A 13643-nucleotide genomic window follows, 5' to 3' on the forward strand; every position below is an offset into this window, starting at 1 on the left:
TATTAGTTTTTTTTTGCAATCTGTTTTTTATTTTTTGCTAAATGCTTGAGCTGCCCATTAGCGGCAATTTTCAATTTTTTATTTACGCTGATTAAAAGTGGCTACCAAGTTGTCAAATTTAGTGGACTCGCTGGCCATGCCACAGCCACAGCCGCAGCCACATCGAGAGCGGAGCGGAGCGTTGAGGAGTCGTCTGCGCCGTGTGGCGTTTTCTCATCTAGTTGTGGGCCTAGGCGAGTGCCAGAGGCCGCTTATTGCCAATTAAGCTGAACTTGTTTTGGGCGTTGCCATGGTTCTGCTACGTGCAACAGCAACCTGCCACACTTGCTGCCACATGCGCAATTTACACCACACACACACAACATTTGACGTTGTTTATGCGCCACAGAGCGAGCCGAACTTGCAGCTGACCGCAAACTCAACTCATTCATTACTTTTTCAACTTATTTACAGCGTTTCCCATAAAAGTGCACAACAGCAACAGCAACAAAAGGAACAGCAGCAGCAAAAGGAACCCGCCCAGCAAACATTTACCATTTTAATTGCCATCGAGAAGTCGCAACATTTATGCGTAATCGACTTAATTTGCCAAAGTCTCAAATTGTTAAGCAAGCAAATTGGCAATTGTGAAATTTTGGCCGTTTGCCTCGATGCGAATTTGTTGCAATTGTGCAAACAGCAGCAGCAGCAGCAACAACCACAACAGAACTCAAATGATCAGCGGGTAAGTTCATAGTGTAACCTTTGCTACCAAAAGATTATTGCAACATGAGTTTGCAAGCTGGCACAGAATTTTTGTAGCAACTTGCAGCAGTTGCAATGCTCTTACCACAGAGAGAGAAAAAGTTTGAGCTAAAATATTTCAAGAATTTAATATTAAAGTGCCAGCAAAATAGTTCAAGACAGTTTCATATATATTTAACAATTATGTCAAAAATATAGATAGATAGATATAAATATAGATAGATATAGTCCAAAAACTATGCAAAGTAGCAATTATTAGAAAATATTAAGCAGAACTAGAATTGATTATTTGCTAATAATAGAGAGCATAGAAGTTGCTTAAAGATATATAAACAAATATTAAAATATATTGAACAGAACTAAAATTGATTATTTTTCAATATGCTTACAACTGTAAATATATATTTTATTAACTAACAGAGCATTGAAGTTGCTTAAAGATAAATACAACAGCTTAAGTTTTATTGTAACTTACAAACAATTTTCAAAATATTTGTACTAGTAGCTAATACTCAAAATTTAAATAGAATAATTTTTAAAATATTTCATATATATTTATTAAAGTATAAACAATCAAGTATCAAAACATTTCTCATTAAATATTTCTAGTAGTTTAGTTATCAAAATTAAAATGAGAATAATTTAGAAAAATATTTTATATTTATACTTTAAGTATAAGCAAAACATAGTGACAGCTTAGATTGAATTCTATACTATATAATAATTGTATGCTATGCTATATATAGTCTATATAGTAGCTTATAGTTTTGTTTGCTCTTTGTCACAACTTGGGCCACTTAGCTAAGCTTCCCTTCGCTCCAAGTGAGCGCATAATGAAATCATTAGTAGGGCGCGCAGACACAGACACAGACACAGACACCCAATTAAATCAGCAAACACCACAGCATCGAATCTCTCTGGTCCACTAATGACGGCTCTTTAATGCTGACCCCACCCACTAACCCCCTCCCCCTTCTATCGACTTTTCGCCCATGCAGGAGCAGCAGCAATCATCGCAGCTATTGGCAGCGCATTTGGTTAAATTCATTAGCGTGGATCAAGTCACGACAAGTGTTGCGCCATCGGAGCTACCAAGCGGCCCACTACGGGGCCAGCATCATCACGACGCGTTGAAGTGGCGCGAGTTCTTCGCCCAGCTGGAGGCGTTCCAGCGTCAGTGCAGCGCGGCCGGCGGTCGTCTGGTCGGAGCGCTGAGCGACATACGCGCCGCCGATTTGCTGGGCCTGCCGACCCGTCGCCAGCTCTACGGTCAGCATCGTGCACTGAGTCGTGCCCTCATGGACTCGCAGCTGCACAATCTGCGCAAGAATGGCGCCCACCAATTGCAGCAGCTGCAGCAGTCGGCGAGCGAGATCAGTAGCACACACACAAATGGAAATCCCGATGCGACGCATAAGCTGCGCCAGGTGACGCTGCTCTACAGCGAAGTGGATCCGCGCAGCGCAGCGGCTGGAGCAGCTAACAGAGCAGCGACGCGAGCGACTGCGTCAGCTGACGCGACAGCGCGCGTTAGAGGATGAAATAGGCGAGGTGAGTGCACAAATATTAATTTAAGAATTTGGGCTGACGCTTGATAAGCGCATCACGTGCTAGCCAAACGGAAATGCGTTAGCCACAAATGTATCTGTCAGATACGCGCAGCACTTAACGCTCAATTGCGCAGCTCTCTCGCTCTCTCTCTCTCTCTCCTAATTGAATATGCATTGCATTTAATGCTTGCTTGGCTTTATTAATTTATTACGCGCATCCGCTTAGCTGCCAACTTGGTCAGAGCCGTTAGATAAGCCTGCCAAAGAATCGTGTATGCAACATCTGCTTGGTATTTCCTGCTGCCACAGCTTGCGCTATATATTGGCTGCTTAATTGATTTGTTAATGCTTTTATTTTTGCTTGCCAATTAGTTTGGCAAGGGCGCTCTCTTCACTCTCTTCTCCCCGCTTGCTCATAATTGAGCACACACGCACCCACAATTCAGTGGCTTAGCTTAAGCTTTGGGCTCATCTCAAACGCGTTATCTGCTCGCTGTTAATCTTGCTTATGACTGCGACTGCGACTGCGGCGCTTAATCAGCGGCAGTGACAGTTGCCGCAACGCCCCAAAGACCAAACCAAGTGCTGGCTGCGGCTAATGCAATTTCGCTGATTAATCACAATAATTTGTTGTGGGATTAGTTAGCAGCAAAGGCAGCAGCTTCAGCTTCAGCTACAGCTTCAGTGCGTTTACATATTCGTCATACTTTCGCAGCTACTATTAAGTTTGTTGCCATTATTGTTATTACGCTGCTTGCTGCTGCTTGTTGTTGTTGTTGCCACAAAAGTATGTCAAATTGGCAACACACGACACGCAGTCGCAGCTCCGAGTCTCTCTCTCTCATAGATAAACGGCTACTGCATCTTCAAAATTTCATTTAATAATTTGCGGAAATTGGCATTTAAAAATTTGCAGCGCCTTGTTAACGTTTTCCCAAAAAACTTGGCTTAATCTTTTTTCACACGCTTCTACGCCTCTGAGAAATATGTGCGCGCATTTATCAGCCAAGTCGGAGAGTGAGCGAGAGAGGGCGACACATTGGTCAAAAAATTGAATTTTAATTGCCGACGAAAAGTTAATGAGAAAAGTGAAAGTCAACAACATTTTGTTTTTGCAATATTTCAATCGATTTGCAATAGTTATGGCATATATATATATATATAGCTGGCTAAATCAATTCATTGATGCATCGTTCGCATTTAATTTTCATTCAAAAGTAGTTCATAGCCGATAAGACTGACAAGACGACAAGCCAAGCTCTCATCACTTTAGTGTCTTGCACTGATTGAGACTTCAAGCCTATTGCGCTCTCTTTCACTCACTCACTCACTCACTCTATCTATCAGTCTAATGTGCCAGGCATCTCTGTCTGTCGCTCTGTCTGTCTCTCTGTCATATCAAACGATCGAGGCTACAAAATTAAAGCAACAGTTAAAAGCTACGCGCTCTATAAACATTTAACACCAACACGTTTTCAATTAAAAAGGCGTTGACAGCTAACAATTTTTGCTTGTTGATTTTGTTATTCATAGCATTGTTGTTGTTGTTGTTTTTAGCGTCGTGCTGCATGCACTTACTTAATGTATAGGTTTGTTTATTAATTAATGCAGTGTTAACTAGAGTTATAAATTAAAATCGACTCTAGCTTACATTTTTCTCTAGCTGCATTATAATATTTTAATAATTTACATTAACAACAAATTCGTAAAGTATCTTAATTTATTTGTTTATAAACCAAAATGCATAAACAATTTAAATTTATGCCTCAAAGGCAATAAATTTCAAAGCTTTAAATTAAAATCAAATTATGTGATCCGCATAGGCTTTTTGGTGTTAACTTGGCCCAAAAATCATTCGATTCATAAATAATTTACTATCGTATGCTGGTATTTTGCAGTACACAACTTTCATATTTTTCGAAAATTTTGAAATATTTTTTTACATATATATTTTGTATATATTTTTGTCACATTTTTGCCAACAAATCGAACACTTCAAATTTGAATGCAGTTTTATTTTACTGCAACTCATGAGTCTAAAAAGGTTTAAAACTCTAAAAATCTTTTGAAATTTCGCCAAGTTACAGCTTTTTGAAAGTTAGAAATTCATGGAATTATTAGCCAAATGTTTAAATTTGTTGTCTAAAAATTGGTTAAATCTGTTTTTAATTAAACAAATTTTATGCTCAGGCGAATCCTCAAAGCAACTCAGCATGTAAAATAGTCAAATGGGCTTTGATTTTAATTAGTCAAAGCTATTCAAAGCTGCAAACTCAAACAAATGATTGTGTTGACTTAATTCAAATCAAACAAATTTTTAAACGTAAATGTCTATTTTTTAAGTTACTTTGCTAACAGTTGTTTAGTCGCTCTTGGGCCTGCTTTTATTTTCTTTGCTCTTTAAAAATAAACTTTTGAGTCAGTTGCTGCTTTTAAAATAAATTTACAACTGTTGTCAAAGCGTATTGCAAATTCGTCAAACTAATTGAATAAAAATGAATTTATTTTTATTTTTTTGTTTAACACTTAATGTGGTTAACTAACAAGCTGCAACTAAACTGAGTCAACACGAGCATCGATTCCAATTGCAAGCGGCAGCGGCAGCAGCAGCGGCAGCAACAACATTGCAAAATCCAATGCCAAATGCGATTGCAGCTAACAAATGTCGCTGTCGTCCATTAGGCGCGCATTCAAACAAGGTGCGAGAAAAGATGCCGCCGTCGCCATTTTGTTGAGGCGACGAGACGACGACGACAACTGCAACATTATGATGCGATATGCGATATTATATCTAAATTGTTGATCGGCTGCATTACTCGTGCAACTTGTGGGTTATATAGTTTAGCCATAGTTATGGTCATGAGTCTGTTGGGTGTTTGCCATTGCCATTGGCGTTGGCTTTGGGTGAAAGAGTTGACGCTGCATGCTGCTGATATAGATAAAGCTAAAGAAGCGGCAGCGACAGCAGCAGCCGCAGCAGCAGCAGCTCGTGGTGAAATTGAATTTGGATTTGTTTGGGGCGCTTTCTTTGGCTGCTTTGCTTTGCTTTTCAATTAATTTGCGCTGCTGTCTGTCGGCAGCTTTTGTGCAATGAAAACTATGTTTAATTGTTTTGCGCCTTGAATTGCAACAGCAACAACGACGACAGCAGCAACAGCAAACGCCAACGCAGCAGCAGCAGCAGCAACCGCTGCTGTTAGCTTGACCAACGACAAGTTTGGCGCGGAAGCAACTTTAGGCGCATATTTATGGCCTCTGACATACGAACCCGACATTTTGGCTGCCATGTGCCTGGAATGTGGCTGCTGCCGCCGCCTGTTGCAGCTGCAGCAGCAGCAGCAGCATTTTTTGATGCTGCAGCCAGAACTTGCAGCTTAGAATTTCGGTCAGCCAACTGGCCATGAAATATGAAGGCTTATTTAGTGTCGACATGCCATAGAAGCCGAGTCGAAGGCCTCAAAGTTCAGACAGAGTCAGAGTCAGAGTCAGAGCCAGGACCCCAGAGCCAACAACACACAGTGGCAAGCAGCGCGCGTGTGTATTAAGCTGGGGCCATAATAACTCGAGGAGACTCTCTCAATATTTGAGTGTAGTGTAGATGGATGCAGCAACCGGTTGGCATTGCATGCAAATTTGCCACGCGAGCAAACAAAACAATGCTGCAAGTGCACTGAGAGAAAAGTGCATGAACTAATGGGTTACGATCAGAAGAAACTTTATAGCAGGCACTGTATATAATTAAATTAGCTCTAAAGTAGAGCAGAAGTTTGTAATTCCAATAGGCAATGTATTTATAGCAGGCACTGTATGTTATAATTATTGAAACAGATTTTATTTAATTATTATTATGCATGTTGAGTAATTTTAGGAAGCTTAGACGCTATTGTTTATCATAATTTTTATGTTTTTCGTTCAGTATAAAACTTAATAGTAAATTACTTAGGCTGCTCTGTTAGATTTGATAGCAAATCCATTTAAAGGACACTTAAGGCATCTATAATGTCAATTGTGTATATATTTAATAATAATGTTTAAATATATAATTAATTTACATTATTAGTAACTCTCTTTATTGCTTAATTCCCTTAATATTGAAACAGATTTTATTTATTTATTATTATTCATGTTGAGTAATTTTATGAAACTAACGCTATTGCTTATCATCAGTTTTATGTTCTTCGATCAGTATAAAACTTAATAGTAAATTACTGAGGCTGCTCTGTTAGATTTGATAGCAATATTATTCCATTAAAGGGAATCTCTATACAACACTTAAGGCTTCGATGCTGATAATGAAGTTTATATTAATTTATTTACATTATTGGAAACTCCCTTTATTCCTTAATTCCCTTAACCTTAAGGAAATAAGCTTTAGTTGCTATGCGATTAGTTTTGCCATTGGCGCTATGCTGCAGTTCATCCATAATCAAGGCACCCCCATGCAGATGCTTGTAGCTAGCGCTTGTATGCTCCTTGACATAGTTTACAACATCCTCTGCCTGAATCTTGGCGCCTTGCTGCCTCACCACAGCAGCTGCAGCTTCGTCTCCGGCTAATGGATTCCACACTCCAAATACACAGACTTCGGATACGCCAGGCATTTTCGCTATAGTATCTTCGATTTCATGCGGATAGTACATAATATTCTGATACTTGAGCATATTCTTCTTGCGCTCCAGAATGAACAGAAATCCATCGTCATCCATGTAACCCAAGTCGCCAGAGTGATACCAAAGCTGCGAGTCGCGCAGCTGACGCGTCTCCTCTGGATTGTTGTAATACCCCGCCCAGTATTCCCCGTGGTAAATGCAAACCTCGCCCGTTTCATTGGGACCCAGAGCAACGCCCTGCTCATCAAGTATTTTAACTTGAATGCCATTAGCTAGACGACCACAGGAATTGGGCTTCTCATCGTAATGCCAATTCACAGCAACTACTGCACCTGCCTCTGTAAATCCATAAATAAGATGCAAGCAGTCCCGACCCAAATGGGAGCGCAGAGTTTGCAGCGCTTGGACTGAGCAAGTGCCGCCACCATAGAAATAACAGCGCATGCTTTGCCAATTGGAAGCTGCAAACTCTGCGCAGTTTGTAGTCATTGCCAATTGGGAGGAAGTTTGAACCACCCAAGTCAACTTGTACTCCTCAATAAGACGCAGAAAGTATGCGGGATCGTATGGAGTATCGATGATAATGCGCGTAGTGCTATAGACTCCCGATGTAATTGCAACCGTCAGACCTGAAAGCCAATCCAACGTGCTATGGGTGAACTGCACGTCGGCAGTGGTGAGTTGACTGCGAAGAAAATAAACAGCTAAGCGACGTTTTTGCACACACAAAGAAGAAGAAGAAGAAGAAGCTTACGAGTTGTCATTAATGGACCTTCGACTGTTGGCTACTGTCACCGCCTTTGGTATGCCTGTTGTGCCTGAAGAGCAGAGAATAGCGAGCGTTTGATTGTTGCCCTGCTCCAGCTGCGCAGGCTGAAAGTTCTGCTCAATGGGAGTTTTTAGAATCTCCTCAATGGTGAGCGCACCACTTGGATGATTGCGCATTGTCACAATCTTCACATTCAACGCGACTGTGGCCGACTTCACTTTTTCGTATTCATCACCATCGCAGAAAATGACACGAGGTTTGGTTATATTGAAAAGCTTTTCGATCGTTGACTGCTCATACGTCATGTTCAGTGAATGGAAGGCAATGCCATTGAAGAAGCAGCCATAGACCACAGCGAACATATGCGTGGTGTTTCTACCGATAATTCCAACTATATCGCTTTGCTGCAGACCCAACTGCCTCAGATAACTTGCCACGCGCATTGAATTCAAAAGCAATTCCTCCCTGGTCAGCCTGGTGTTTTCCGTTGGGGAGATCTATGCAAAGCAACTGTTATACTCCCATCTATAAGGCAGCTTCCAATACTCACTTGAGCTACCAGATTAGGATGTCGTCGCATCTCTTGAAATATAATTTGACCAATCGATAGATCGGCTGCAAAATGCAATTTTTGTCTAGCACCACTCCAAACTTTGTTGTCCGCATCGTAGCTGTTCGCAGGCCTGAACGGCATTGTGAACTCGAACAGAATTTATTTTCAAATGTTGTAGCAAGCCGATTAAACTTTTTTTATATACCATATACCATATCAGGCCATATCAAACACAAAGCGCTATAAAAAATAATTAGCGACTGAAAGCAAATCGTAAAGACCGCACATAAATTGCAGTGTATTAAATCAAAAGCTTTTAAGTCATACAAAATAAGTGAATTTAATCTGAATATGAGACAATATTATGAAAAAAAAAATTTTTTGTTTTTTAGGTAACTAAGTATACATGCAAACTTATTATTATCATATTTAAACAAAATTTTCGCACTTAAAAAAAATATTTAATTGATCGTATAAATAGACAAAGACAGAAGTTGCATTAAATATGATAGAATTTATTATATATACATATGCTTTGTGCTTAAACTATGAATTAATTAATTATTATTATGCCTATTAGTGTTAACTTTAATTTATGATTTTTTTTATTATTGAAGTCGAATTTGAGTTTTGACCAACGCTGCTGATTTGGTTTATTGTCAATCTGAGGCAAGCTTATCTAAACATATTTCGCTCACTTATACACCAATTTATGTTTTTATATAGCAGATATATTATCTTATCTAAATTTCTAAATAGAATTGATATTGGGTTAAAGTAAAAGTCAATGATTATAATTGTAGCTATAGTTGCTCCATTTAAAGTTAAAGCCAATTGAGTTCTCTTTCGCTCAGTGTAGCAGCAGCGCTTTGTTTGAGCTGCCACTTTATTCAAATTGCTGCTGCTGTTGCCGCTTGAGTGTGTGTGTGTCATCAATGTGGACGTTAATCATACGCTTAGCTTGGCAGGCATCAGCTCCAAAGCTCCGCAGGCAACGGCTTTGCCAGCTAGAATGTCTGCATCTGCATCTGCAATTGCAATTGCTGCATCTTCAGCTCAGCTGCGGCTTTGAGAGCCACAGCTGTGTATATTTATTGAATTAACCCAATGCTATAGACAAGCGACTAAGCCAGCATTGGGGGATTGTCTCCAAGTGCAGCTGCTGCTGCTCAGAGTGACAGCAAACAAAACGTAATTGTTGTTTGTTATATGTGGACATAGCGTTCGAGGCATGTCAGTAAATGTAACTGTCGCATTTGAGTTTGACATGTTTTTTAACACTAATTTTAAACGCATTTTTAGAAATCGTCAACTTCATCAGCAGCTGTCATCATTTTTGTTGTTCACTCATGTTTATAATAATTTAGTCGCTCTCGCTCGCTCGCTCACACACGCTCGTTGGCTTGGTCATAATGCCGTCTGTGATTTAACGATAAGCTGCTGCCGCCGCTGTCTCCGCTGCTGCTGTCACTGCCACTGCCACCTGCCCAACTGCTGGAGCTGTGGCTAGTGCTGCCCCAAGCTAAAGCTAAAGCCGCTTTGCCACAACTCGCTTGTGCATGCAATATTGTCACCACATTAACGTCTTGGCCTTTTGTGGCCACAATTTATGACTCTCGGCCGCTGCGAGCTGCGCGTGCGTCTTGAAGTTTTCGGGCCTCTATCGCTTCGCTTTGGAAAGTGAAAAATAAGTCAAATTGTAATCGCCTTTTCGCGTCAAATACTTTTGAACGAAAATTGCTTTATTATGCTTTGGCTACGTGCCACCAAAGCCTCATGTCTTGTATTTATATTTGTGGCAGGGCAACTAACTAACCAACCAAGCAGCCAAACCCAAACCACATTTGTATATCTCTCGCGCTCTCTATATGGGCTCAAACTTCAACTTGAGTCTTCCAGTAGTCAGTCGGAATTTTGTCTTAAATGGCAAATGCATTTTCTTTCTACATTTGATGATGTCGTTAAAGTCAAAAGCTGCGCCCGAATTTATGGTCCAAACGTTACTAGTATCAGTAGCTGTGATAGCAATTTACGAACTGCACTTGGACTTAGAATTTAATGGAGCCAAAAGCGCGTAGAGAGGGCTAAGCATAGACGATATATCGTTTGAGAATGTTCCAAGTTCGAAAAGGAATATCAAATCGAATATCGAATCGAATTACTACACAACAATTTAAAGAGAATTTGCTTTATAGCTTTAAGAGTTATTCAGCTAAAATATTTTCGAATTTGTTTATCTCGAATTCGAATTGCGAATTAACTTTTCTCGCATCTCTAGGTCAAGAAGTATGAGCAGAAATATTGAAATATCAAATTAATATCGAATCGTATTACAATTTAAAGAGAATTTGCTTTATGTTTATTTTGAAGATTCTAATTCGAATTGCGATATAACTTTTCTTGCATCTCTAGCTCAACTAAAGCCTAAGAGCATATTTAATGATATAATTTCTTTTACAACTCTTGAAGAATTTATAGCATATGGCTAAAAAGATTCTTGTCGCTTTTCTTAAAAGCGCAGCTATCTCTCTCTCTCTTTCACACATACATGCGCTCTCTATCTGCTACTTAACTCAATCAAATTGCGGCTTCTTTTTGGCGCCTCAATTTCCAAGTAACTGCTATAAATTCAAAGTCTAATTACGCAACATGCCCGTTAAGAAACTTAAGAGCTCTGCAGCTGAGATAAAGCAAGAGTTCTACTTGGGTAAGAGAGAGAGAGAGCGAGAGCGAGACAGAGCAGCGCATATCATTTAAGAGCCGCCTGGCCATAAATAAAAGCTCTCGAGCCAAGAAATAGAAACAGAGCCCCAGACAGACAGAACTTAAATCTGCAATAGCTGTCGCTATTTTCTATGATATCAGCAATAGTAACAACAACAACAACAACAACCAAAGCGGGACAACAACTTTGTTAAGTGTCAAAATAAATTCGATATTGTGGCTTAAAAAATGTTTATGGCTCTGAGATAAATATGCGACATTTGCGTAAATAACACGACAGCAGCCAGTACTATACACTGGAAGTCTCTACTACTACTACTGCTAGTAGTTGTTGCCAAGGTGTTGCTGATGTGTGTTGCTGGTTGCTGGTTGCTGCTGTTGTTGTAGGTGTTGCATGTGTTTTATGGCGCATGCGATCAACTTGTTAAACTGTCACATTAAATTTGCGTTTTATGTCAGAGAGCCCCCAACAGCAACAACAGACAAACAATAAATATGCACATGCTAAAGTTGCTCTCAGAAGTGCCGATCATCATCATCATTATGATTATCAGCAGCAGCAGCAGCGGCAGCGACTCGGCGTCATTAACTATTATCATTAACATTAGCGTGCATTCAACTCCCCGCCTAGGCTAGAGCGACAGATAGAGAGCGAGCGAGTGAGTGAGTGAGTGAGAGAACTGCAGTCTTATCAGCTTGAAAGACAAAAGACAACATCCGCAGTGGCAAATAGAGAAATATATTTAGTCAAAAGCGCAGCTTATCTGTGTGTGTGTGTGTGTGTGTGTGTGTGAGCAGCTAGAGTTGCATTTGCTGCTGACTCTGTTGCCACCAACTACTCGATTATTTACATAGCTAAGCAAATTAAAGGCAACAGCAACAACAAACAGACAGACAGACAAACGGACAGACAACGATGTTGCTTATGTTGTCGTCAGCAGCAGCAGCAGCAGCAACAGTCAACAGCATAGAACTAATAAAGACTGAAAGGCAGCAAACTAAATACTCTACTTAGGCTTAGACAGCGTTGAGTTAACTCTTTAGCTGCGCGTCTTATATATAATATAAATAATTAAAGTAGCAACTATGCTAGCAAATCAAAAATTCATAGCAATTAAATCAACTGCTCAGTTTTTTTATAATTATAATTTACAAATTATTTCCCAATCTAGAATGAACTGCAAACACTTTATAGCATTAAATGAAACCAACTGCGCTCTTAATAAAACAAAAATATTTAAATTCGAATTCGATTATATTTAAATGTTTCACAATTTACATTGAACTTTAAATCTTTGTAACAGCTACGCCCTTTTCTATATAATTAATTCAAGCAGCAACAATTCAATTAAATGAAATAGCTGCTCAATCAATAAATTTATATAAATATTCGAATTCGAAACGTTTCACAATCTAAACAGAACTTCTTTTATATGCTTTTCTATAAATAGTTATTCAAGCAGCAATAATTCAATTATATGAAAAGCTTATAGAATTAAATGAAACAGCTGCTCAATAAATTTTCGAACTCGAATAATATGCGCTTAGAAGTAAACAGAACTTCTTTTATATTCTATTCTATAAAATATAAATAAATTCAGCAGCAACTAATCAATTAAATATATCAATTATATTATAGCAATTGATAAAGTTTGAATTCGAATTATATGCGCTTAGATTTAAATGCGAAATGTTTCACAATCTAGACTAAACTTCATATAGCGTATAGATTTGGTGCCTGGTCTGCTGCTGTAACCTGAACTCCGTTTCCATTTAGTGCCAGCACCAAAGCGAACTCCGTAGCAACATTCCCCAGTTGCAGCTCCTCAGCTCGCAGCTCAGCGCGCATTTTGCAGTTGTCAGTGCCAAGTGCTTGGGCGATTCATTTTGTGTTATTTGCGCTGGCTAATTGTTTTGATTTGATTGAATTTCATTGAGCGACGCCGACGCAGTGAAAATTGTAAAACAAAATATCAAGTTGTGCATATGTGTGTCTATGTGTGTGTGTGTGTGTGTGTTTGCTTGTATGTGTGCCAAGATGAGGGCCCGCGTTATTGTTTGTTTCGTAGCCGCTTTTTCCAGCTGCTGCAGTCGCAGTTTGAAGCTGCCAGCGGCAACTTGTTGTTGCCGCCAGAGCCGCCGCATTTGTTGTTAATTGTTATCGCACCACAGTGAGCTCGTTTCGCGCTATGATTAACCCGCCCGACGCCGCCGTCGGCGCCGCTGCCTGCAACGAAGCTGAAACATCTGCCGCCAGCCAAATGGCAGCCCAAATATCCAATTATGTGAGTCATACTGCAATTGTTGCTCTTGCAGCAGCAACAGCAACTTCTTATCATCAACAGCAGCAGCAGCAGCCACAACGCTTAACTTAATCAATTAATAAATTTATTTATTTAATTTATTGACTTTCTGCTGCGCTTGCTGCTCTGCTGCTGTGTGTGTGGCAATCGTTGAGGCACAATCTTTCAAATGCCAATAAAACTAAAACAAGGCCTTGAGCCAAGCTGCCACGCCAAGCAGCCACACAGGGTGACTCAAGTCAACACTCTGATAAGCTTTGTGTATAAACAAATTCTGTGTGTGTGGCGTGATTAATGCAATTAAACTAAAGAAATAAACTATGAAGTCAACAGCAAAGTAAAGTGTTAAAAAGTTGATAATTAAATTACAATTAAAATTATTTCAAAAAT

The 13643-nt window shown here is 39.6% G+C and overlaps 2 protein-coding genes across 2 annotated transcripts in view; one reads left to right on the forward strand and one right to left on the reverse strand.

The window, feature by feature from the left end:
• The window catches only part of LOC108600304 (puratrophin-1), a 50742-nt gene that overhangs the window by 32877 nt on the left and 4222 nt on the right, over positions 1-13643 (forward strand). Inside the window, 3 exon segments of the mRNA XM_017987791.2 lie at positions 454-724; positions 1743-2198; positions 2200-2295. Of these exon segments, the coding sequence (XP_017843280.2) occupies positions 454-724; positions 1743-2198; positions 2200-2295 (823 nt within the window).
• LOC108600305 (4-coumarate--CoA ligase 1) lies at positions 6588-8382 on the reverse strand. The gene is made up of 3 exons (XM_017987794.1): positions 8224-8382; positions 7659-8170; positions 6588-7589 (listed from the first exon to the last, which is right to left on the reverse strand). The coding sequence occupies exons 1-3, from the start codon at positions 8365-8367 to the stop codon at positions 6629-6631; spliced, it is 1617 nt and encodes a 538-aa protein (XP_017843283.1). The 5' UTR covers positions 8368-8382; the 3' UTR covers positions 6588-6628.

Source organism: Drosophila busckii, chromosome 3L (genome assembly GCF_011750605.1).
Source record: "Drosophila busckii strain San Diego stock center, stock number 13000-0081.31 chromosome 3L, ASM1175060v1, whole genome shotgun sequence".
NCBI lineage: Eukaryota > Metazoa > Arthropoda > Insecta > Diptera > Drosophilidae > Drosophila > Drosophila busckii.